General features: G+C 51.1%; 1 protein-coding gene across 5 annotated transcripts; it reads right to left on the minus strand.

The window, feature by feature from the left end:
• Window positions 1–3,694: 3,694 nt before the first annotated feature.
• On the minus strand, window positions 3,695–24,240 carry RBCK1 (RANBP2-type and C3HC4-type zinc finger containing 1). 5 transcript variants are annotated; one of them, XM_030914111.1, is made up of 12 exons: window positions 23,806–24,240; window positions 22,559–22,755; window positions 14,652–14,745; window positions 14,345–14,543; window positions 13,118–13,239; window positions 12,841–13,014; window positions 11,495–11,655; window positions 10,284–10,395; window positions 7,226–7,405; window positions 6,139–6,237; window positions 5,634–5,777; window positions 3,695–4,372 (listed from the first exon to the last, which is right to left on the minus strand). In XM_030914111.1, exons 2-12 carry the CDS (start codon window positions 22,693–22,695, stop codon window positions 4,292–4,294), a joined length of 1,503 nt encoding a protein of 500 aa, XP_030769971.1. In that variant the 5' UTR covers window positions 22,696–22,755; window positions 23,806–24,240; the 3' UTR covers window positions 3,695–4,291. The 5 variants fall into 5 exon arrangements, with proteins under 5 accessions (XP_030769971.1, XP_010359586.1, XP_030769972.1 ...); XM_010361284.2 differs by having other exon boundaries at window positions 22,559–22,703; window positions 23,806–24,048; XM_030914112.1 differs by lacking the exon at window positions 22,559–22,755 and having other exon boundaries at window positions 23,806–24,048.
• Window positions 24,241–25,867: the final 1,627 nt, after the last annotated feature.

Below are 25,867 nucleotides of genomic sequence, written 5' to 3' on the forward strand. Positions count from 1 at the left end.
CCCTTTGATCTGACAGTCGTGGGGTACACAGGGCTGCCCAGGGCACTGTGCTGCCTCTGCAAGCTCACACCAGAGCTGCACTCCAGGAACAATCTGTATCCTGCAGCAAATTCAGGGGCGCTTTCATAGAAGGTGAGGGTGGAATGTGAAGGATGAATAGAATTATGATAATTGGAGAACTGAAGGAAGGGTATGTGTGGGATACTAAGAAATATTTGGTCTTCCTCCTGGGTTCCTGACACGGGGCTCCAACAACCCTTGGAATTTCGTGAGTGGTGAGTGTCTTGGTATTCATAACCCCTTTCCAGCCCATTTGAGTTAATGCTAATGAAGTTGTTAGAGTAGGGCCTCTAGATTGCCTCAGGGTCGCTCCTGCACCAGAAAGACCAGGTGATTTCGAGGGTGGAAACTTTTGATCCCAAGCAGTGACTCCTGGGAGTCAGGCTGACTGAGGTGGAGCACTTTACAAACTTGAGATTCAGGGCTGGGCGTGCGGTGGCTCACGCCTATAATTCCAGCACTTTGAGAGGCCGAGGTGGGCAGATCACCTGAGGTCAGGAGTTCAAGACCAGCCTGGCCAACATGGTGAACCCCATCTCTATTAAAATACAAAAATTAAAAATTAGCCAGGCATGGTGGTGGGTGCCTGTAATCCCAGCTACTTGGGAGGCTGAGGCAGAAGAATTACTTGAACTTGGGAGGCGGAAGTTGCAGTGAGCCAAGACTGTACCACTGCACTCCCAGCTCTGGGAGACAGAGCAAGACTCCGTCTCAAACAAACAAACAACCCAAAACTTGAGATTCCAGTAGCTGCCAGTTGCTCCCATCCCTTACCCTGTTCATCTCGCATGTGGCTGTTCCTGCCCACACTGCATCCCTGAGGACACCACACCAGGAAGCATCCAGGCAGGGCGATCCTCAGTTGAGTCACTCTGGCAAATTATTGAACCTGAGGGGGTGGAGTCATGGGAACCCCTGAATGTGTAGTTGGCCAGGAAGTGTGGGTAGCCCTGACGTTGGTGTCAGACATCTGGAAAAGTGGTGTCAGAAAATACCACACAGTATGCAAGGCTGAGGGGAAACATCAGTGTAAAAATAACACTTGAGTCAACAATTTTAGGTGGTTTCCGGCCAGCAAAGCCCAAGAGGGCTCTGGTTTAGGGTCTGTGGAGGAAGGTGGCCCTGTCCGTGGAGCATCGGGGGCAGGCGGGGATGGCTATAGTGCTGTAGAGAGGAGTTAAGCCTGCCTTGAGGGTGATTTGAGGGTGAAGATAGGCCTTGACCTGAGCTGGGTTTGGAGGGAGAATTATTGGTGGCCTGATGGGGTCTTAGACTGAGGGTCAAGTGTGTCCCTTACTTCCTGGCTGGATGAGCATCTAAGTCACTGCCTCTTGGAGGCTCACGTCCGTAACAGTAAAGCGGGGATGGTTTTGTCCCTCCTGGAGGGCTTCCTGCAAGGGTGTTGGCGAAATGCATTTCTAGTTGTGAAGCTGTGCATTTTCGTGAGCAGTTATCAATCAACAAACACCTGTAGCCAGTCCTGCACTGGGCCCACGATCATCCAGGGATGAAGTGGTGACTGAAAGGAGGAACAGGCCAGAGGCTTCACCAGCCAAGAGGTGACGGGGCTGAGACCCAGCCTGGCTGTATCTTCCTCCCGCTGCCACTGTCCCCTCTGGTGTTCTGGTGGCCCCTGCTGCCAATTCCTGCTCCTCACGAGGGCCCCTGCTCCCTGTCTTTTCTCCAGACTTCCTCATGGTTGGCACTTGGGAGCATCAGGCTGCGGGCTCACCTCCAGCTGCCTGCATTTGAGCAGATTCCATGCCAGCCCCAGGCACTAGAAGACACCAGTGAGCGCCGGCATAGGCCATGGGGCCACCTCAGTGGCAGCTGCTCTTTATCTGAGCAATGGGCTTCCACTCACCTTCCCCTGCCCCTGTCCTGCCCCTGGGAAGAGAATGATCATTGTGTCACGCAAGTACATTTGGGACCTCCTGCTGCTTCCTCTAGATGGTTTGAGTCCAAAGCCCTGGGGTGTAGTTTTCATTCTGCTCTGGAGAGCTGGTGCTGGGCTCTCAAGGTCTGGGCCCCTGGCATGGGGTGAGCCTTGGGAAGTGGAGACCCCTCCACCTGGCCCTGCAGTAGAGGGTGCCCTGGGCCTGCTCGTCTTAGAGCTTTCACTCACAGGTGCAAGGAGTGTGGAGCTGAGGCAGGAACCAGAGTTGGCCCCGCACAGCTCGCTGCGCCTCCGCACCACTGCAGCATGGACGGGGCGGGTCAAGCAAAGCCACAGCCAGCACAGCCCTCTCTGACCGTCTCACCCTCACCTGTGATACACTGTGGGTAGAGACCCACTTCATTTTCCTCTTAAGAGAAAGAGGATGGTGCAAGGGCACTGGAAAGGCCTGGGCGTGAGTCCTGGGGCGGTCAGGACTGTGGCAAACTGGGAGGTATATACCACATGAAGAGACTTGACATCTCTGCGACTCCATTCCCCCCGTGTGGAAGTGAGGACCTGGCATTACCAAGCTTTGACATTTTCAAGAGAAGCCGGGCATCTAGATTTTAATGTGGTAAAAGATGTTGCCAATTTGAAAAGATTGGCAACCAATTTAAATTTCGAAAACATTAGGTGGACTGATTACAGCCGGCGGCACCACAAGAGAACAATCTCTGCTTTTGTCTGGTGCCCAGGCTCCTGAGAGACACTAGGCCAGGCCCTGGCAAGAGAGGGAAGAGTGGGTATGAGACAGCGTCTGCCCGAGTTGGTCCCATCCACGCGCCTGCAGCCTGGCTCTCCTCTGCTTTTTCTGTTTCCTCCCAGTTGGTGGTTCTGCCTGGGCCTTTCTGCCTCCAGGGCCGGGAAGGCTGCCTGAGTGCGCCCCTCATCCTCTGCAACAGTCGACTGCCCTGAGCCAATGCAGGTAGTGCCGGCAGGACCCAGTCCACTCACACTTTCTCGGACAGCTCTGCACACAGTGACTGGGGCCAGCTCTTGAGTCTTGGCATCCAACAGCAGGTGGCAGTGCCTTTCCAGAGACCAGAACAGGCCGTTCCCCACAACACTACAGGCCTTCAGCAGAAGAGGCGCCCTCCACTTGCTATGATGATGGTCACATCACAGCGTGGACAATAAATACCAGATCTCAAAAGGGGAAGGAGGGTGGGTCACAGAATGGAGGAAAAACTTAGAGAATGAACATCCCAGGACCATGTCTTAGTAACCTCTGACCAGCACAGAGTGGGTTCTAATAAATACTGCTGAATCGATACTTTGCCTTCTTTCTTGAGATGTGAAAATTAGGATGGACAACCTCACCCCTCAACTGCAGCAGCTTCATTCCTTCTTGAACTATCTACCTGCCAACCCTGGATGCCTGCTGAGAGGTCAAAAGGGAGCAGGAGTGGCAAGACTTCCCCTCCCGCCCCTAAGCCCATCCTTCTCTGCAGACGACATACTGCACACTCCGCCTGTCCTGGCTGACGGGGACCCAAGCGCATCCTGGTCCCCGAGGCTGGGCGTGGGGTCCACGTCTGGTAGAAAGGTCCCAGTGCTCAGTCACAGCCTCCTTCTACCATCGATGAACTGACAAGTCAACTTTCTGAGGCAGTTCCCAGAGACCTCGGGATCCTGCCTGTGTGTAGAGTCCCAGCCCAGGACATTCACTTCCTCTCAAGGACATCACACTCATCCTTTCCCGAAAAACCATTTTAATTATAATAGCTTACACACGCTGCAGAGAGGGAGACGCAGAATTGGACCTGAGGGACTGTGCTTTCAAAACTGTCCAGTCTCCTTCCTGGCTCTGAACAGGTTAGCAAGAATTCTAAGCGGCCCCGGGCCTCCAACCACAAAGGCAGAGAACAGTTAGCCCCAGAAAGCTGACAGGGGAAGGCAGGGAGGCTCAGAGTGCTTGGTATTCGAAAGATGAGTGTTGTGGTGGGCGGAGTATGGAGTCACACAGAGGCTCCACCCAGCAAGGCCTCTGGCCAGGGGCTGTGTTTAAGGCTGGGGTCAGGCAGAGGTGGGAGCTGCAGGGGAGAGAAGTTTGGCTGGCAAGCCCCAAGGGAAGGACAAACGCACTGGGGCAGATGTGACCACAGACAACAGCAGTGCAGGCAGGGCCCCTACAACGCTACAGCAAGCAATGCCGTCCACAAAGCTCAGGGACTTGGTCTCGGCACAAAAGCATCTCCCAGCCAGAAGTTGGAGCAAAAGCCCCAAGCCCAGCCCTGCCCCGTAACAGAATGTGGATGTGGGGCTGTGTCAGCATGGGGTCCCACCACTTGCTCAGTGGCAGTTCTGACAGCTTGGGTGGCAAGGAATCCCATTCACCCGGCAGCGGCAGCCCCCGCTGATGTCTCCTGGGCCCTAGAAGATGACAGGAAGAGAAGAGAATGTCAGGGCAGTACAGAGACTGCCCCCACAGCTGAGCACTCTCCCACCTGGGCCTTTGCCTCTGCAGGCCCTCCTGCAAGAATGGCCTTGTCGGCCTCAGCTACCTGATGGAGAGTTGCTGAAGCCTTTTCTGGGCTCCCACAGCACTCCGTCTACCCAAGCCTAGATCCAGGAACAGGCCAGGGGGAGGATCTGATCACTCTGCATATTCTAGACATGTCAGCATACTGGCAGCATGCAAGAGGGCAGTTTCCTCTGCCTCTACCTGTCTGAAAGTCTACCTGAACGTAACAACAGGCTCCCAATTCCAGAGCACACCCCTAATAATGACAGCTACCATTTGCAAGAGTGCTCACCAAATGACAGACTCTCTAAGCACTTCTCTTGCAATTTTTCCACTTGATTCTGACAACAAGCCTGAGATAAGCCCAGCTATCATCCCCATTTCACAGAGGAAATGGGGCTGAGAGAGGTGAGTGGCAGCCTAATCACATAGTCCGTATGTGCCACAGCCAGGGGCCAATCCACTTCCGACTCCAGATGGAACCTTTACTTGCTGCCCTCTAGGGCAAGGGTGGGGAAACCTTTTCTACAAAGGGCTGGTCATTTTGGGCTGGGCAGCCATATGGCCTCTGCCTCTGCAGTGTAAAAGCAACCACAGACAACATGTAAATGAACCAGCACGGCTGGGCTCCAAAGCACTTTACTTCTGGACACTGAAATGTGGATTTCATGTAATTTTCACATCACAAGATAGTCATCTTTTGGTATTTTTTCAACCATTTAAAGATGTAAAGGACATTCTTGTGGCCGGGCATGGTGGCTCATGCCTGTAATCCCAGCACTTTGGGAGGCTGAGGCAGGCGGATCACCTGCAGTCAGGAATTTGAGACCAGCCTGACCAACATGGAGAAACCCTGTCTCTACTAAAAATACAAAATCAGCCAGGCATGGTGGCGCATGCCTGTAATCCCATCTACTTGGGAGGCTGAGGCAGGAGAATCACTTGAACCTGAGAGGCAGAGGTTGCAGTGAGCTGAGACTGCACTATTGCACTCCAGCCTGGGCAACAAGAGCGAAACACCGTTTCAAAAGAAACAACATTCTTACCTCGGGAGCTGTACAAAGCCAGGTGCTGGGTTGGATATGGCCCATGGGCTGTAGTTTTCCAAGCCCTCCTCTAAGGCAAACCCACAAGGGCACCCTCTCCACACCACCACGAGCAAAGACTCACCCCGGGGCCCCAGCGTGGGCCCTTGGTGACCCAGCAGATCTCAGTGTGGCAGACGGTGCAGCGGATCCAGTCGCAGCCGTCCTTCTTCTGTACCACGATCTGGCACTGGGGGCAGCGCATGGCCTCGCCCTGCTGCAGCATCACCTGGAGCGGGACAGGCACTGGCCTTGGGGCGGGCCTGGGGCAGTCACCCAGCCTGGCTCCTCCCCATGGCAGGGAGAGGGTAGTGACCCTCTGGTGCTGTGGAGTCTCTCCTGTGCAGCTCCGCCAGGCCAGGCTCCGTCCAGCAAGCCCCTCTTCATTCCTGTGGTCTCCACCCTCCACCCAGACGCTCTTCCCAACATGACAACTTGGCCTAAGTCCCATCTCTGGATGGAAGTGACAGCCAGAAGGGAGATCAGAGCCTCCAGGGATGTGTGAGCACAGCCCTTGCTGAGAAGCCCCCAGCCCCCACCTGGATCCCAGAACTTAAAATCCCTAGGCCTCGGCCCTGTCCCAGACTCACCTTCAGCATCTCTGTCGTCTGCCAGGCCGCCACATCATTCTGAGCCCGCAGGGCCAGGTCCTCCTGGTACTCCTTGCAGTTCATCTGCTCGTGGATGGCCTGCAGCAGGTGAGGGACTCAAGGTGAGAAGGTTCCTCAGGGGGTTAAGAAGCTGGGAGAGGTGAGGCGCAGGGCAGGAGTCCACAGAGGCACCTAATGCCTCTAGGTGTAGTCACTGGCAGGACCTCACTTTGTAAAGCATAAGCCATTTTACAGAAGAGGATACTGGCACCAGGGAGGTGAAGTCAAGGTCATCACATATGCTAACAGCAAAATATACCTCAGCCTCCTGAGTAGCACAAGCTACTAGACATGCTGGTGCACCCAGCTTATTTAAGTTCTGATGGGCACGGAAATCCCTTACACCCCTAAGGTGAGACCCCGCATCCCTGCCAAGGCCCTGCCCGGGGTTACAGGCCCAATGACCCCAGACTGAGCTTGCTCAGGCTGAGTGTGAGACCAGGCTCCAGACGTGTTTACCGGCTCCTCACCTTTCACTTTTGAGATAAAGGGGCAGGGACAGGCCTGGGGAAAGGATCATGTAGGGCTGTCTGGGTTTGGGGTCAGCACTCAGTTCAGGACAGGGGCGGAGACGTGGCATAGGGCACAGGCCTTAGTCTGTGACAGGTTCAGTGAGAAGCCAGGGTCAGAGCTTAGTTCAGGGTCTGGGCTGAGTATGGGATCACCTTAAGTGACAAGTGCAGGGTCAGGTTTGGTCAGAAGCCGAGTCTATGGACTTGGATGGGGTCAGGGCTCAGTGTGGGACTGGGATTCAGTCTGTGACTGGGGTTGACTGGTTCCAGGTCAGGGCTCCATTGTGGACCAGGGCTGCCTAGGTCGGAGGCTCCATCTGGGGCCGGGTATGGGACTCCATCTGTGGGGCCAGGGCTTGGTTCAGGCTCGAGCCACACTCTCCCACTGACATGCAGCTCTAAGTCATGATTAGCAGGTCAGTGTCACAGCTCCCTTCCCAGGAGAACAAGCACTGCAGTATGGTAAGCTCCAGGCAAGAAGACAGTGACTAGGTGGGGTGAGTCCCTGGCCCCACCTTGCAGAGCAGGCAGTTGACATGGAAACACACAGGGCAGGTGAACTCGTTGACATCATCCTCAAAGAAACACCATCCCTTGCAATCTGGGGTCTTGCAATGGTAGCTGAAGGCACTGCGGTTTTCAGCAATGGAGACGCCCAGGTCTAGAAATCGCTGGTAATCCTCAGGGGTCAGGAGCTGCCAACAGACCACGTCCTTGTTGCTCAGGATTCAGAACACCTGACATATGACCCTTGATCACCACATACCTTCCAGAAATCCCCTAGCCTATAAACTCCAACCCAGGCCAGGCTTTTTTCTTCATGTGATCCTCATAGTATTGAAAAACTCCATTCAAAAAGTGGATTTTAGGCCAGGCGTGGTGGCTTACACCTGTAATCCCAGCACTTTGGGAGGTCAATCAAGGCAGGAGGATTCCTTGAGGCCAAGAGTTTAAGATCAGCCTGAGAAATAGAGTGAGACCTCATCTCTACAAAAAAATTAAAAAAAAAAAAAAAAAAAAAGGCAGGTGTGGTGCTCACACCTGTAGTCCCAGCTACTTGGGAGGCTGGGTTGTGAGGATCGCTTGAGCCCAGAAGGTCAAGACTGCAGTGAGCCATGACTGATGCACTGCACTCCAACCTGGGTGACAGAATGAAATCCTAGCTGGAAAAAAAAAAAAAAAAAAAAAGGAAAAGAAAAGTAAAAAGAAAGTGGGGGGAATTTCTAAAAGTTTTGGTGGTGGATGGTGGTAATGGTTGCACAACAATGTGAATGTACTTAATGCCACTGAACTGTACACTTAAAAACTGGTTAAAATTGTAAATGTTATGACTATTTTCTCACAATAAAGAAAATAACATAAATAATAAGCAATGTTGGGAAAGACATGATTAAACTAGTATCCTATAAAGAAAATGTGGTACATATACACAATGGAGTACTACTTGGCCATAAAAAAAGAATGCAATTCTGTCGTTTACAGCAACACGGAGGAACTGGAGGTCATTATGTTAAATGAAATACGCCAGGCACAGACAGACAAACATTACATGTTCTCACTTATTTGCAGGTGCTAAAAATCAAAACAACTGAACTATCAAAGACAGAATAAAAGGATGGTTATCAGAAGCAGAGAAGGGTAGTGGGGCGTGGGAAGGGAGTGGGGATGGTAAACTGGTATAAAAAAATAGAATAAGAACTGGTATTTGATAGCACAACAGACAGACTACAGTCGATAATTTAATTGTACATTTCATAATAACTAAGAAAGCATAATTGGACTGTCTATAACACAAAGGATAAATGCTTGAGGGGATGGATTCCCCATTCTCCATGATGTGATTATTACGCATTGCATGCCTGTATCAAAGTATTTCATGTACCCCAGAAATGTATACACCAACTATGTACCCTCAAAAATAAAAAATAAAAATTAAACAAACAGCTGACCCACCAGCGAGGCCCAGGTGAAATCAGCGGGGCCCTGCCCAGATCAGAAGAACCATCCGGATAGGTCCAACCCAAATTATAGTCATCCCTCAGTATCCAGAGAGAATTGGTTCCAAGATCCCTGCAGATACCCAAATCCAGGGATGCTCAGACTCCTTATATAAAAGGGCGCAGTATTTGCATACAACCTACCAACATCCTCCCATACACTTTAAATCATCTGTAGATTACTTATAATACCTAATATAACATAAATGTTATATAAACAGTTTATGCTATATTGTTTTTTAAATTTGGTTTTTATGGTAATTTTTTTGTTTTCTTAAGAATATGTTCTATCCACCGTTGTTGAATTCTCCAGTGTGGTACCCACAGATACAGACGGCCAACTCAACTTGCAGATTTATGAGCTAAATAAATGACTGTTGTTTTGAGCCTGCAGTGAGTTGTTACACAATAAGCGCTAACAACAACAAAGGCTTACCATGTGACAAGCACTACTCTAAATATACATATATTTTTTGAGACCGAGTTTTGCTCTGGTTGCCCAGGCTGGAGTGCAATCGCACAATCTCGGCTCACTGCAACCTCCACCTCCTGGGATCAAGCGATTCCCCTGCCTCAGCCTCTGGAGTAGCTGGGATTACAGGTATGTGCCACCACACCCAGCTAATTTTGTATTTTGTGGAGACGGGGTTTCTCCATGTTAGTAAGGCTGGTCTCGAATTCCCGACCTCAGGTGATCCACCCACCTCAGCCTCCCAAAGCACTGGGATTACAGGAATGAGCCACTGTGCCTGGCCACACTACTCTAAATTCTATACACTTATGCTCTGCCGTAATCTTTGCAATCCTAGAAATAGAAGCTGTAACTCTGACTCTAACAGAGATGAGATAGAGGCATAGAGAGGTTAAATATCTGACTTGTGGTCACACACCCAGGCCACCAGGCTCCAGAGTTCCCCGATTAATTTTTTTTTTCTTTTTTTGAGGCAAGGTCTCACTCTGTTGCCCAGGCTGGAGTGTAGTGGCACAATCACAGCTCACCGCAACCTTGACCTCCCAGGCTCAAGCAATCCTCCCACCTCAGCCCACTCACTCCTGACCCCCGCCCGAGTAGCTAGGACTACAGGCGCATGCCCCCGCGCCTGGCTATTTTTTGAATATTTTTTGGAGAGACAGGGTTTTGCCGTATTGCTCAGGCTGGTCTGGAGCTCATGGGTTCAAGCAATCTGCCCACCTTGGCCTCCCAAAGTGCTGGGAATACAGGTGTGAGCTGCCACACCCAGCCGAGTCCCTGACTCTTAACAACTCTGCTGTCTTTCCTTCAGAGACGTGGTTTCTTGACTAGCTACTCCCCTCAATTCTTTCTCTGCTTGGGGTCTCAGCACCCCACATAGACAAATCTCTTGAAAAATGTCTGGGGGGCCGAGGATGGATGATCGCTTAAGCCCAGGAGTTTGAGACCAGCTTGGACCACATAGCGAGACACCCATCTCCAAAAAAAAAAAGAAAAGAAAAGAAAAAGAAAGAAAAGATGCCTGCTGCCTGAGCCAGTCCCTACCTGCCTGCTCCAGGCCCAGTTCCTCAGGACTGGGGTATGTCTCCCACCCCGAGGCCTTACCGCCTTGATTTCCCTCTCCAGCAGCTTGCCCGAGCATGAGTAGGTGTTGTCAATGAAGGGGCAGGAGACCTCCGCCTCCTGGCTGTTGCGGATGGTGCCCTGCAGGCACTCCCTAGGGGAGGGAAGGGGAGAAGAGTTAGGATCATAGGAACCCCATCCACTGGGGACTCCACCCCTCACATGGCAAGGCCTGACCCCAGGGGCCTCACTCAGTCACCCCAGATGGGCTTCTCCTCAATATCCCCTTCCTTCCCATCCTCTCACCAACCCATCACCAAGGCCTCCACCCTGTCTCCATACTGCCACTCTAATTCTCTGGTCCAGGCCCCACATCCCCCGCCTGGGCGACTCCAGGAGCCTCCTCACTGGGCTCCCTGAATCCATCTGGCCCCTAAAGTCTATCTCAGAACAGCAGCCATGTCTCCCCAGTGACCCCCATCCCACCCAGAACAAATCCCAACTCCTCATCGCTGCTCACAGACCCAACACCTCTCTATCCTGCTCTTTGATTACCCCCTTCATCCCTCTGCTCCAGCCACCGAGAGACCTCCTCAGCCTCCTCCAACACGCCAGGCCCACACCTACAGCAGGCCTTCCAGTCCCTGCTCTGGAGCTACATCCTTGGAAGCTTCCAGACCACCCTTTCTAGGAAGGACTCCTGTTGTCTCTTAACATACTGTATGTAGCATTTGACACAATTCACAAGGACATCAACCAGTGATTATCCAATTCACATCAGCCTCTCTGCTGGAATGTAAGCTCCAGGAGGCAGGCACGGAGCCTGTCACCCAGGGACTGCTCCACAAGGGTCTGCTGTGGTGAGTGGGTCTGTGTTCCCCACATTCAGGGGTGGAAGGGCCATGACAGGAGACTCAGAAACTGGCAGATGCCCACAGCGAGGCTCAGAGCAGCATAGCTGCAGGAGCCTGGGCGGTGAAAGGTAGAGGGGAAGGGAGGCTCTGGAGTCTCCACCCATGCCTGCGTTCATGTCCAGGCTGCTTCTCTTATGAGCCATGTGGCCTTGGGTAAGCTGCTTGGCCTCTCTGTACCTCAGGTTCCTCATCTGCAAAATGGGGAGACGGAGCCTACCTCATAGGTTTTCGCGGGCGTCCAATGAGGTATCAGAGCACAGGGCCCCACCCACGTCCAGCCCTGCGTAATTGGTGGCTTTAATAAAGCTGCATTGCCGGGGGTGGGATTGGGGGCCGCACCTGCAGAAGGTGTGCAGACACTCACGCAGCACCACGGCCTCGCCGGGCGCCAGCACCGAGTAGCACACGGGGCACTCGGCGGGCTCGGTGTTCAGCACCAGGCTCCTCTGGTCCAGCTGGACGTGCTGCAGGTAGTTCCCCTCCTGCTGCTGCTGCTTCCGCTGGGCACACGGGGCGGGGCCACGGGGTGGGTCAGGGCCTCGGGGGCGGGTCAGACCACGAAGGGGGAAGGACCGGAGGGCGTGGTCAGGGCTGGGTCAGACCAGCAAGAGGCAAAGCTGGGAGCCAGTCGGGATCGGGGATCCGGGATGGGGGTGGGCAGGGGTGGTCAGGAGCAGGAAGGTTGGGAGGGGCGGGGCTGGGGAGAGGCCAGGCGGACCGTGGGGAAGCCAAGGGAGGGGATGCCGGCCAGGTAGCCAGGGAAGGCATCAGGAGAGGGAGCAGTGGCAGCAGGGAAAGGAAGTGGGCCAGGGTCTGAGTGGTGAGTCAGGTAGCAGGGCAGGGCCTGGGCCAGGGCTGGTGGAGCCAGCTCAAGGTCAGGGGTGGGGAAGTGACAAAGCCGGCGAGCAGAGCAAGGCTGAGACGAGAACAGGAGTGGGGTGGCCAGGGGCAGCACCGGGTCCAAGGGGAATGCAGGTGGCCAGGGGCAGCACCGGGTCCAAGGGGAATGCAGGTGGCCAGGGGCAGCACCGGGTCCAAGGGGAATGCAGGTGGCCAGGGGCAGCACCGGGTCCAAGGGGAATGCAGGTGGGCCAGGAGTGAGATCAGAATGGGGAGCACTTGGGGGTCAGTGTCTGTGTCATTAGTGTGTGTGTCACGATGGGGGCGGGGGAGGGCTAAGGCGCAAGACCGGGGTTGGGGATCATCCCCCTAGGGAGCAGTGAGGGGCCAGGCCAGGCTCTCAGGAAGTCAAGGGTGGGCCAAGCCCGAGAGGGATTAGGTCGGGAGTAGGAGAGTCCAGGGTGACGTCACAGCGAGGTGGAGTAGGATTAGGTCACAGGCAGGTGAGGGTGAGGTCCGAGCTGAGGTGTGGTCATGGCTAGGATGCTGGGGTCATAGCCAGCCATACTTGTGTGGTGTGTCAAAGCTAGGGATGGAGCCACAGCTCACGTGGGAGTGAGGCATGTGAACCTGGAGGTGCATCACAGCCAGGGAGTGGGTCTCAGCCACAGGGTGACCTTTGAGAGAGGGCAGGTCACAGCCAGGTGCAGGGTCACTGCCAGCAGCGTGGTTGGGAGGGGCAAGGCAGTAATGGGGAGGAGCGGCAATGCACAGGTGTCTCCCTTCCTGGCCTACACCTCCCCCGTGCGGTCTGCAGGTGTCTGTCCAGGGACTTCCGCACCCACCTGCTGGTACTGACGCAGCGCCTCCTCCTCGCCTGCCAGGCGCGCTCGCTCCTCCTCATCGGGCTGGTATGAGGCGGGGACCTGGTAGGCCTCTGGGCGTGCCCGGCAGCACATCTCACAGCCAGGCCGCGTGGGCTTGTTGATGAAGGTGCACCCGGGGCACTGCCAGCCCACCTGGGAGCAGAGCAGGCTGTGAGCCGGACTGGACAGGGTGGGGCAAGGGAGGGGCACAGAAGAGGATACTGAGGCCAGGGAGGTGTGGTCAGGGACAGCTTACCGGTGGGGGCTCGGGCACTGCATCTGGCTGCCCCCGTCTGGGTTCCTGGGGGACCCTGGGCTTTGGGGGGCCTGGTTCCAGAGGGCCCCGTGGCTGCAGCGTGAGGTCCTTGAAGCCCAGATCTGTGGAGAAGGGTTAAGGGGTGGTGGTTCCACGTGGCCCGCTTGGTCCACACCCATGGGTGTGGGTCTCCCTGAGCCAGCCAGGCAGACCCTCCCCCTATCCTCTCCCTCCTCCCTGGGGGCATCTCCAGCTTCCATTTGGCCAAATGAGCATCCTGGCTCCTCCAGGGTCAGGGTCCCTATTCCACCCACAAATGCTTCTACGTCCTCTGAGCTTCAAAATCTACCATAACACCTGCCTTTCTGTGCCTCCTGAAGGGTTCACCAAGAGGGACACAAGAGCACCGCTGAGGGTCCTGCCAAAACAGCAGCTCGCTCCATTCCGGAGGAAACATCAGCCCCCACCCCCGCCACAAAAAAGAAACTGGCCTAGACTCTTTGAAAGGGACTGAGACATGACAGCTGAATGCCAAGTCTTTGCTATAAATGATAATGGTGGGACAACTGGTAAAATCGGAGTAAGATCTGTAGATTGGATACCAGTACTGTATCAGTGTTAGTTTCCTGAGCTGGATTGTTATACCTAGTAATGTAAGAAAATGACCTTTCTTTTCAAGGGAATGCACACTGAATTATTTAGGGGAAAGAGACATCATGGCTGCAACTTACTCTCAAAACGGTTCAGAAAATAAAATAATTTTATATAGAAAGAGAATGATAAAAGAAAGCAAATATGGTAAAACCCACATGAAAGGCACACGGGAATTCTTTATATACTACTTTGTAAAATTTGGCAACTTTTCTGTAGGTCTGAAACATTTCACAAGTTAAAAATTAAGAATAAACACTAGTTATCATCACCGTCATACCCAGTTTATGATTTTAGCAAACTGGGCAGCAGATAGGAGTAACCTTGCCCAAGGTCACACAGCTGGGAATGCCAGAGCCTGGATGGAATCCACCCCTCCCCATGCCAGCTGTTGTCATGATGGGTCCCTGAAATGCTCCCTCCCATGTGTCTTCGGTCCTCTCTTCCCCACTTGGATAGGGTCCTCTGGGTGAGTCCCTGACTAAAAACCCAGGGGCTCTGCCCCTGCTTGCCCTACACTCTCAAGTGAGTCCAGGGCCCCCGCTGGGTCCCACGGTGCTCGGGGCAGAGCCTCACCTTCCAGCATCCGCAGCTGCCGCTCTCGCTGCAGCTCCTGAGGGTTGAGGGAGGTGTTGCGGGCTGACAGCAGATAGAGGTAGGCACTGTCCCCATTCTGCCGTACCCCATGGGAGTGCAGGGTCTCCTGGTCTCGTGCCAGCCGCTGCCCAATCACCCACTGCTGCAAGACTGGTGGGAAGCCATAGTCCAGAAAAACCTGGTGGGGGTACCGAGAGAGTGGGAAGGCAGGGCCAGAGGAGAGAGAGGAAGCAGGAGCGAAAGGGAGAGCCTCCACCCCAGTGTCACCCTCAGCCTCCTCACTCACCATGTCTTTGAGGGATGCCACTGTCATATCAGGGCGCACTGTGAGCCAGATGGTGACGGTGTGCATCTGAGCATCCTCGACGCTCACCCACAGCCTGCGAAGAACAGCAGGGGCTCAGCATGGGCGCTGGCCAGGGGTCCAGCCTCAGCCACCAGCTACAGACATGTACGTATTTGCACACAGGCGTATGGCCATGCACACACACACACAACCCCCAGTCTGGGGTAGACCCCACCCATGCTTCCTCCTTTATTAGAACCCACCAGTTAGGCCCCTCCAATGGCTCCACGCTACTCTTAGAATCAACTCATGGCAGCACACGAGGGCCTCCATGATCTGGCGCCTCCCTGACCTCTCCAACCTCTTCTATCTTCTCTCCCCTGCTCCTTAGTCAAACCACCAAAAGTTGTTGTTTACTATATGCTAAGACTATTCAATGCACTGAATGTGTATTAACTCATTTAATCCTCTCAACGAACCCATCAGGCAGGTACTGCTATATCCCTGTTTTACAGATAAAAATGTGAGGCACAGATAGGTTACAGTGACTCTGCCAAACTAAGCAACTAATAACTGTTAGAGGCAGGATTCATTTGTATGTATTGATTTACTTTTCAGACACAGGCTCTCTTCCTGTGGCCCAGGCTGGAGTGCAGTAGTGCTACCTTGGCTCACTGCAGCGTCAACCTCCTGGGCTCAAGGGATCTTCCCATCTCAGCCTCCTAAGTAGCTGGGACCACAGGCTCATGACCCCATGCCTGGCTAATTTTTTAAGTTTTTGTACAGACAGGGTCTCACTATGTTGCCAAAGCTGGTCTCGAACTCTTAGCCTCAAGTGATCCTCCTGCCTTGGCCTCCTGAAGTGGGATTACAGGAGTAAGCCACTGTGTTCAGCCAGAGGCAGGATTTAAATCCACATGGTATTATTCCAGAGAAAGTGGTTTTAACTTTCTCGAGGATCCTCCAACATTTTTGAAAAATCAAAAGCATGAGAAGATGAAAAAACAGAACTGACCCCAAAGCAAACAGAGCTCATTTAGGGTATGGAACAATAAGCAACAGTAAAGTCTAAGTAGTACCTTCAGAGAGATTTGGGAAAACATTGCATTCAGAAAGCAAGAAAAGGCATGAAGTAACCAAAAAATGAGAGTCCTGCACATTAAAAGTGACTGCTGAATCCCAGCACTTTGGGAGGCTGAGGTGGGTGGATCACAAGGTCAGGAGATCAAGACCATCCTGGTTAACACGGTGAAACCCTGTTTCTACTAAAAATACAACAACAAAAAAAAATTAGCTGGGCGCTGTGGTGGGCGCCTGTAGTCCTAGCTACTCGGGAGACTGAGGCAGGAGAATGGCATGAACCCGGGAGGCGGAGGTTGCAGTGAGCCGAGATTGCACCACTGCACTCCAGCCTGGGCAACAGAGTGAAACTCTTTCTTAAAAAAAAAAAAAGGAAAAAAAAAAGTGACTGTTGACTACCTGAACCTTTATCTCTAACTACCAGTTACAGGAAAAATGGGAGATAGTAAATGACACCATGATAGTCTGGATATTTGTCCCTGCCCAAATCTTATCTTGAACTGTAACCCTCAGTGTTGAAGTGAGGCCTGGTGGGGGACGTTTGGGTCATAGGCACAGCTCCCTCACAGCCTGGTGCCGCTCTCACCATAGTGACTTCTCACCACAGTGAGTCCTCCTGAGATCTGGTTGTTGTAAAGTGTAGCACCTCCCCCGCAACTCTCTCTCTTTCTCCCTCTCTCACCATGTGAAGTGCCTGCTCCCGCTTCAGTAAAAGCTCACTGAGGCCTCCTCAAAAGCCAAGCAAATGTTGGGACCATGCTTCCTATGCAACCTGCAGAACTGAGTCAATTAAACCTCTTTTCCTTTTTTTTTTCTGAGACGGAGTTTTGCTCTGTCGCCCAGGCTGGAGTGCAGTGGTGCAATCTTGGCTCACTGCAAACTCCACTTCCCAGGTTCACGCCATTCTCCTGCCTCAGCCTCCTGAGTGGCTAGGACTACAGGCACCCGCCGCCATGCCCAGCTAATTTCTGTATTTTTAGTAGAGACGGGTTTCACCGTGTTAGCCAGGATGGTCTCCATCTCCTGACCTCGTGATCCGCCCACCTCAGCCTCCCAAAGTGCTGGGATTACAGGCGTGAACCACCGCGCCTGGCCAAACCTCTTTTCTTTATAAATTACCCAGTCTCAGATATTTCTTCGTAACAATGCTAGAGTGGCCTAATACATACCATGACGAGGTAATGGATAGATCCAGAATATGGGGAAAATTCTAGAGGTCAAAAGACCAGGTTTCCTAAAAAAACTAGTGGCATAAAAATAGAGAAGAATAAAAGAGACTTAAGACATATTAAGAAATGTTATGTGTACCTCTTGTTTGGCTCTTGATTTGAAGAAAACAAACTGTAAAAAGCACTAATGAAATAGGAAAATTTGAATATAAACAGTGCATTAGGGGATTTTAAGGAATTCTTACTCCTTTTCTAAGGTGTGATGATAGTATTGAGGGTTTTTTGTTTGTTTGTTTTTGTTTCTGTTTTTTTTGAGACAGGGTTTTGCGTCTGTCACCCAGGCTGGAGTGTAGTGGCATGATCTTGGCTCACTGCAGCTTCAATCTCCTGGACTGCGGTGACCCTCCCACTTCAGCCTCCCTGGTAGCTGGGACTAGAGGGGCGCATCACCATGCCCAGCTAATGTTTTGTACAGATAAGGTTTCACTATGTTGCCCAGGCTGGTTCTGAACTCCTGGATTCAAGCAATCCACCTGCCTCAGCCTCCCAAAGTGCTAGGATTACAAGCATGATCCACGGTGCCCGGCCAAGTCCTAACTTTTTGAAGACACATACTAAAGATTTAAGGATAAAATAACATCTGAAATTTGTTTAAAAGTAGTCCAGAAAATGTTCTTAAAATTCTTCAGGTAAACAATTTGAATACCCAGTCGACTATCAATGAATTGAGAGAGCAAAATACAGAATTTTTTTTTTTTTGAGGAGTCTTGCTCTGTCGCCCAGGTTGGAGTGCAGTGGCGCAATCTCCGCTCACTGCAAGCTCCGCCTCCCGGGTTCACGCCATTCTCCTGCCTCAGCCTCTCCAGTAGCTGGGACTATAGGCGCCCGCCACTGCGCCCAGCTAATTTTTTGTATTTTTAGGAGAGACGGGGTTTCACCATGTTAGCCAGGATGGTCTCGATCTCCTGACCTCATGATCCGCCCGCCTCAGCCTCCCAAAGTGCTGGGATTACAGGCGTTAGCCACCGCGTCCGGCCTAGAAATTTTTAAACATGCAAAAACTAAAAATTTACCACATTTTCCACATGAAAAGTTCTTGAGAAACAAAAATAGATGAGTCTGATACAGGAGAATAGAAGAAAAGTAAAACATGAAAAGGACTGGATCTTAACCCCAAAATGTTCTTCCAGCAATAAGGGTTTTGAAACATAAAAGTGCATATAGTTTCGACTGCACTAGTTATTCTATAGTGAATATTTCCATAATCAAAATACTATAAATTCTTTCTAGTAGTATTGCACTTTTAGAATCAACCTAGAGGCAAAGCATAAAAGCCTTAATTACATTAGAAAACAAAATTTTTAAAAGCTATAATCTTAACACTATCAACAAAAAAATACAGCTGGAGCTCTCTCATTCAATGTCACATCAAGATCGCTGGTGAACAGCAGAGAATCACAAAAACAGCTGCAGTCAAAGCTTAAACACTTAATTTTAACTTACATGCTATAAATGCATATTCACTGGCCAGTCTCTAGGTGTACAGCCAACGGCTTTTCTCTCTTTCTTTCTTTGAGACAGGGTTTCACCTTGTCACTCAGGCATGATCACGGCTCACTGCAACCTCAACCACCTGAGGTCTAATAATCCTCTGGCCTCAGCCTCTCAAGTAGCTGGGACTACAGGTATGTGCCACCCAACCTGGCTAATTTTTTCATTTTTTGTAGAGACAAGTTCTCACTATGTTGCCCAGGCTGGTCTTAAACTCCTGAGATCAAGTCATTCTCCTGCCTGAGACTCCCAAAGTGCTGAGCCACCATGCCCAGCATGAGTTTATACCTGCTGACTGGAGTTTCCCATGGATTTTTCTTTTTTTTTTTTTTGTATGAATCACATCCATAATCATGATCTATATATTTCTAGTAGTGGCTTCTTTAAAGTGAGCAAGAACTTAGACACACTCCTGAAGCATCAGAGCACAGAGCCCTTCTGGATTTTTACTGTATTTCCTTACTACTGTCTCACCCAAAAGTGTTAATCTGTGTGTGTGTGTGTGTGTGTGTATGTGTCTGTGTGATTTGTCTGTTGTCTTTTTAAAGCAATCAGCTTATTTTCACAGAAACAACTCTTTCAGTGCTCATGTTTTATTAATTAATGTAACAGCTAAGTAAACTATGTTATTACCAATAACACATACAACAGGTATCATTTGCTAGGAAGCATCGGGTCCATCGATGAGAACCCAACAGCAGGTCTGAGAGGTGCTGGTTGCCCACAGCCTCTCAAAACTCAGGTTCTGATCCAGCAAGTCTGAGGTGGGACCTGAGATTCCCCCCATGTTGTGGTCCAGGGGCCACACTTTAATAGCAAGATGGTGGCTGACATTGTACATTTTACAGAGGAAACGCCAGTGCCAGTTAGTTAATTCAGGGCATCAAGTAGAAGTCAACCGGGAAAATGTCCACAATGATACTTCAACAAAAAAAGTCATGAAAAGCAAAGGTGGAAGATGAGTATGTTAACTTCCTCATTTTTCATAGCAAGGAGTACACAGGTACTGTCTCAATCAACCATTTCAAGAAGTAGATATACCAATATTTTGTTTAAAATCAAGTGGCCAATGATCTACAGATTCAATGAAATCCCTACCAAAATCCCATTTTTTTTTTCTTTTTCGCAGAACCAGACAAGCTGATCCTAAAATTTATATGGAAATTCAAGACACTTGCAATAACCAAAACAATACTGAAAAAGAACAAAAGCTGGAGAACTTCCATTTCCTGATTTCAAATACTATGAAGTTACAGTAATCAGAACAGTGTGGTACTGGCATAAGGGCAGATATATATTATAGTTCAATGGTATAGAAATGAGAGTCCAGAAATAAGCACTTATATTTATGGTCAATTAATTTTCAAAAAGGGTTAAGATGATTAAACGGGAAAATAGTCTTTTTAACAAATAGTGTCGGCACAACTCAATATCCACATGCAAAAGAATGAAGTTGGACCCTTATCTCACACCATATATAAAAATTAAATCAAAATGGACCAAAGACCTAAATGCAAGAGCTAAAACCATAAAATATTTAGGAGAAAATATAGAGGTAAATCTTCATTACCTTGGATGAGGCAATGATTTCTTAGATATGACACCAAAAGCACAAACAACAAAATAAAACATAGACTACCTGGACATCATCTAAATTTAAAACTTTTGTGCTTCAAAGGACACCATCAACAAAGTGAGAAGACAACCCACAGAATGAGAGAATTTTTGCAAATCATGCAGCTGATAAGGCACTTTTATCTCAAATGAATAAAGTACTCCTACAACTCAATAATAAAAACATAAACCCAGCTGGGTGTGGTGGCTCATGCCTGTAATCCCAGCACTTTGGGAGGCCAAGGTGGGTGGATCACCTGAGGTCAGGAGTTCAAGACCAGCCTGGCCAACACAATGAGACTCTATCTCTACTAAAAATACAAAAATTAGCTGGTGTGGTGGTGGGCACCTGTAATCCAGCTACTCGGAAGGCTGGGGCAGGAGAATCATTTGAACCTGGGAGGCGGAGGTTGCAGTGAGCTGAGATGTCTCCTCCATTGCACTCCCCTGGGCAATACAGTGAGACTCCATCTCAAAAAAAAAAAAAAGATAAACCCAATTTTAAAATGGGCAAAAGACCTGAATAGGCAAACCTCCAAAGAAAATATGCAAATGGCAAATAAGCACATGAAGATGCTCAACATCATTTGTCATCAAATGGTTAGGAAATTGCAAATTAAAACCACAATGAGATACCTCTTCAAATTTACTAGGATGACTATAATAAAATAGATAAATAACAAGTGTTAGAGAGGATGTGGAGAAACTAGAACCCTCGTATATGCTGGTGGGAATGTAAAACGGTGTAGCCACTTTGGAAAACTGTCTGTCATGTCTTTAAAAGGTTAAACATAGAGTTACTGTATGACCCAGCAGTTCCACTCCTAGTATGTACCCAAGAGAAATGAAAACATGTCCACACGGCAGCATTGTTTATAATAGCCAAAAAATAGAAACACCCAAATGTCCATCAACTGATTTAATGAGTAATGATAATGAGGTATGTTGATACAATAGATTATTATTTGGCAATAAAAAGGAATGAGGTTCTGGCTGGGCATGGTGGCTCACACCTGTAATCCCAGCACTTTGAGAGGCTGAGGTGGGAAGACTGCTTGGGCCAGAAGTTCAAGACCAGCCTAGGCAACACAGCAAGACCTTATCTCTTAAAAAATTAGCTGGGTATGATGGTACACGCCAGTAGTCCCAGCTACCTGGGAGGCCAAGGCAGGAGGACTGCTTGAACCCAGGAAGTTGAGGCTGTAGTGAGAGATGATGGCACCACTGCACTTCAACTTGGACAACAGAGTGAGACCCCATGTCAAAAAAAGGGGAATGAAGTTGTTATACATGCTACAACATGGATGAATCTAGAAAACATGATCCTAAGTGAAAGAAGCCAGACACAAAAGGCCACATGTTGTATGATTCAACTTATATGAAATTCCAGAGAAGGGAGATCCCTAGAGATAAAAAGTAGATTAGTGGTTGCCTAAGGTTGGGGAGTTAGGGAAAAGGTAGAGAGATGGAGACTGACTGCTAATGAGTACCAGGTTTCTTTACAGGATGATGAAAATGTTCTAAAATTGATTGTGGTAATGGTTGCACAACTTGAATATACTAAAAGCCATTGAACTGTATACTTTAAATGGTTGAACTGTATGGATAAATAAATAAATCTGTTTTAAGAAAAATCAAATGGGACCTACCATGAGAACTGAAAATCAGAAACCATAAAACTATTGCCTTACTATCCAGTAATGAAAAAGCAGTCAAAAAAGAACCATAGACACTAATGTTTATTGAGTGCATAACACACACCAGGCACTGTGCAAAGTGTTTCAGCATTGAGTTTAAGTCTCCTGGAGCAGAGACTGACAGTATCCATTCTCTTCCCTTCCCTTACCAAGCAAACCCCTGAATTCTAGTTGAATATCCTGGCTATACAGTCTTCCCTCAAGTTGAACTGTAGCTGTGCAAATCAGTTCTGGTCCATAGGAATTAATGGAAGAAGTGTGTACAAGTTTTGAGCTATGCTCTTTAGAGGAATGTGGAAGGGTGCCTTTCTTCCCTTCCTCCTGTGATGTGATGGCTGGATGGAGCTGGAATGGCCATTTTGCACCATGAGGAGTCTGGGAATGAAGGGCAGAACAGTGAGAGAAGCAACATGAGCCTCTGAGGACTGTGGGGAGCAGAATCCCCCTCTCTGGACTCCCTGCCATAAATTTGTTTACGTCACTGTTCCATTTTCTTCTGTTGTGTAAGGACTAACATACAGTACACCTCCTAACAACCCTATGAGATAGCTACTGTTACAGTCATCGTAATACAGTACACCCCCTAACAACCATATGTTATGGTCTGATTTTTAAAATGAGGACACACTGAGAGGTGAAGTGACCTGTCCTATATTTCACAGTTGATTAATGACGTAACAAGGGTTAGAAGCCAGGCCTCCTGAAGCCAGAACCTGCCATTAGGAAGAACTGTTTTACAGGCAAGAATGTCCTGTCCTGCTGTCCCTAGGGTTCAGGCCAGCCATGCACTCCTCACCTGATGTCCTGCGTTGGGGAGACCTCAGGCTTCAGTTGCACATTCAGGGGCACCCGTTGCTCTGCCAGCCAGATGGCACACTTCATTGCCACCTGTTCATCCCCGCCCGCCACTGCTCGGGTGAGGCTCAGGGCCATTTCCTCTGCTGAAAGCCAGTACAGCAGGAGCCAGTTAGCACAGGGTTTTATTTTCAGGAGCTGGGCGTAATGGGGTAGGAAAGGAGACGATCCTTGGTGTGTGCTGCTTTCTCTGTCTTCCTGGTGAACTCCTACATATCCTTCAGCACCCAGACTAAAAGTCCCTTTCTCTGGGAGGGTTTCTTTGATATTCCCCACTCCTCCTCACTCTAGGCTCATTTGGTTCTGTTTGTCCTTCATATTTCCAGGGTCCCTCATACTTCTATTCATTTATCCAATAAGCAGTTATTGAGTTCCTACTGTGTGCCACCCACTGTCCCAGGAACTGGAATCCGACAGAGATTTATAAACAGGGTCCCTCTCCTTATGGATCTCCCTGCCCAGTGGGGAGACAATGAACAAGTTTAACAAGAAAAAAAAAAAAAGTCAGATTGTGATCCTTGCTGGCAGGGAAATAAACAGGTTAAGGAGACCAGGGGAGGCCTCTGGGAGGGAGTAACACTGAAGATGAGACCTGAAGGAGGAGAAGCTGCACGTGTCAAGCCCCGGTGGGGAAGAGTGGTCCAGGTGGAAGGAAGAGTAAGGGCCTTGGCCAAGAAATGGTTGGATGAGAACCGAAAAAAGCCAGTGGGGCTCCAGTAGAGTGAGCATGGCGGGGTAACTGAGGAGAGATGTCCTGTGGGCCACCCAGGGGCACTGGGTTTTGTTTGTAGAACACAGAGGGGCATGGGAAGGTTTCCAGCAAGGCAGTGACTGACTTCCGTTCTACAACCCTAGGTGCAGGGGGCAAGAGAAGAGGCAAGGACCCCTGCTATTCAGGTCAACTGAGATCTGTATCCCACCAGCTCAGGAGGTCTCCAAGTTCAATGCCCTGTGTCCTCTGCGAGTCCCCAAGCCCCATCTCAGCACAGAGCTGGCCCAAGGAGTTCTCAGGGCCCCAAGATGGCTCTGGAAGCTAGCAGGTACTAAAGGAGGAAACTGATGGGGAGGGGGGCAGAGGGAGGGCAGGCTAGAGCCCCCTCTCCAAGGTCCTTCCAGGCAGGCAAGGCCAGGTCCTGCGGGGCCCACTTCCCACCGGAAGTTCCCCAGCCACCTCCAGCCTCTGCCCACCTTTCTTGGTCTTCTCGTCCATCTGGCGTGGCTGCGCCCATCCCCCTGCGGGGGACCGTGCCTCCTGGGAAATGCTACCTCCGGGTCGCCTGGGAGAGGCGGGAGACCAGGAGCAACTCAGCCAGGCCGTGTGGCCTCCGGCGCGGCCCAAGTTCTGTCTGTGCCTCGCTGTCCCCGCGGCAATCGGGAAGCATCACACTGCCCGGTGACCAGGCCGGGATCCCGAGTGGGGCGGTGAGAGGGCAGCGGGCGCCGAGACAAGTCCGCACTGGGTGCAAGAGGAAACGGGACCAGCCGACGTGGGAAGAAGCGGGGAAAGGACGCCCGGACACCGCCCAGCCGGGTCGTTCCAAGTCCCAGAGGACCCCCACTTGCGGGAGCACTCTTGGCGTCCTGGGTTTCAACGCAAAGCCCTCTCTCCTCCCGGGAGGCCCCAGTTCTTCGCAAGACGAGCGGCTTCGGCGGAAGAGAAAGTGAAAGTGGCGGCCCCGGAAGTGGGGCGGGACTGGGAGGGGGCCCGGAAAAATTGTCGCCTCATCCGGGACCTCCACTGCCCGGCCACCCAGCGGCGGCGGACGGCGAGCGAGGGGTCCCAGCGCTCCCGGCGCTCCTGTTTGGGGCGACCCCACCCCGTCCTCCGGGGCTGACCGCGGACCCCCGGACCCCCGCCGGGCTCACCGTGCGGGCTGCGCGGCGGAGCAGCGGGAGGAGGCGGGACCGAGAGGCGGGGTGGGCGGGGCGCGGGGCCCGGGGCCGGGGGCCGGGGGCCGGGGGCAGTAGCAGGAACCTGAGCAGGAGCTGGAGCCTGGGCTGGAAGGCGGCTAGATCCACAGCGTCGAGCTGCCGGGGACGGGTTAGGAGCGCCCCCTGCGAGCCCGGCGCCTACTCACCCAAGTCTCAGGCATACCGCGGGGCAGGCCCGGTCTTCGGCTTCGTTTGCAAATGAATAAACGAAGGCTCTGTTTGTTGATGACCTGTCCAAGGCCACTCAGCCGAGGTTTGAATCCAGGCCTGGCAGGCTCAGGAACCCGCCCTTACCCAGGTCCGACGCTGCCTCTCAGCGGTCACCGTCTGTCTTTTCGTTGAGCTATTGGTGAAGTTTGCATTCGCCTGCTTTAATTTTTCTCCCGCTCCTCGTCCCATCGATCAGCAGATCCTGTGGGCTCCACTTGCAGACTCTCATCCCTCACCTCCTCCGGCCCCATCCCGCTCCAGCTCCATCAGTGCTCCATCATCTCAGGGGTCCTGAATCTCTTCCTGGGCCTCCTTGCTTCTCTTTTTGCCCTCTTCTGTCCATTTCCACCCAGCTGCCGGAGAGTCCTGTTAAATGTAAATCAAACTCAGGCCACTCCCCGACTCAAGTACTCCCATCTCACTTAAAGCAACAGCCGAGATCTTCCCCAGGGCTTGCAAACTGCCTCCAGATCTCTGTCTTCGTAGCTGACTACCCTGCCCTTGCCTCACTCCACTCAAGTCCCGTTGACCTGCTGGTCCTGGAGTAAGTCAGACACACTCTCGCCTTAGGGCCTTTGCACCTGCCATAACCCAAACGTCTGCATGACTCACTCCTTCCCTTTATTTTGGTCTTTACCCAAAAATCTTCCCTAGCTACTCCATCTGAAATTTCACAGACACACATGTATCCAGCATTTCACATCCGCCTTCCTGGCTTCATTTTTTTTTCTTCCCAGTATCTATTACTGTCTAACGGAGCATATTTTACTTATTTATGTTTTTCTGGGTCTGTTTTCCTCTCCTAGAGGGCAGTTTGTTTGTTTTGCTCACTCCTGTGTTCCTGGTGTCTAGCACAGTTCCAAACACGTAATGGAGGCTCCATATGTTGAATGAAGGAATGAACCTGATCTTCATCTGGGATAATTTTTCTTTCTTTTTTTCTTTCCTTTTTTTTTTGAGAAAAGAGTCTCGCTCTGTCGCCCAGGCCGGAGTGCAGTGGCGCGATCTCAGCTTACTGCAAGCTCCGCCTCCCGGGTTCACGCCATTCTCCTGCCTCAGCCTCCCGAGTAGCTGGGACTACGGGCGCCCGCCACCAGGTCCGGCTAAT

This window comes from Rhinopithecus roxellana, chromosome 13 (assembly GCF_007565055.1).
Source record: "Rhinopithecus roxellana isolate Shanxi Qingling chromosome 13, ASM756505v1, whole genome shotgun sequence".
Lineage (NCBI taxonomy): Eukaryota > Metazoa > Chordata > Mammalia > Primates > Cercopithecidae > Rhinopithecus > Rhinopithecus roxellana.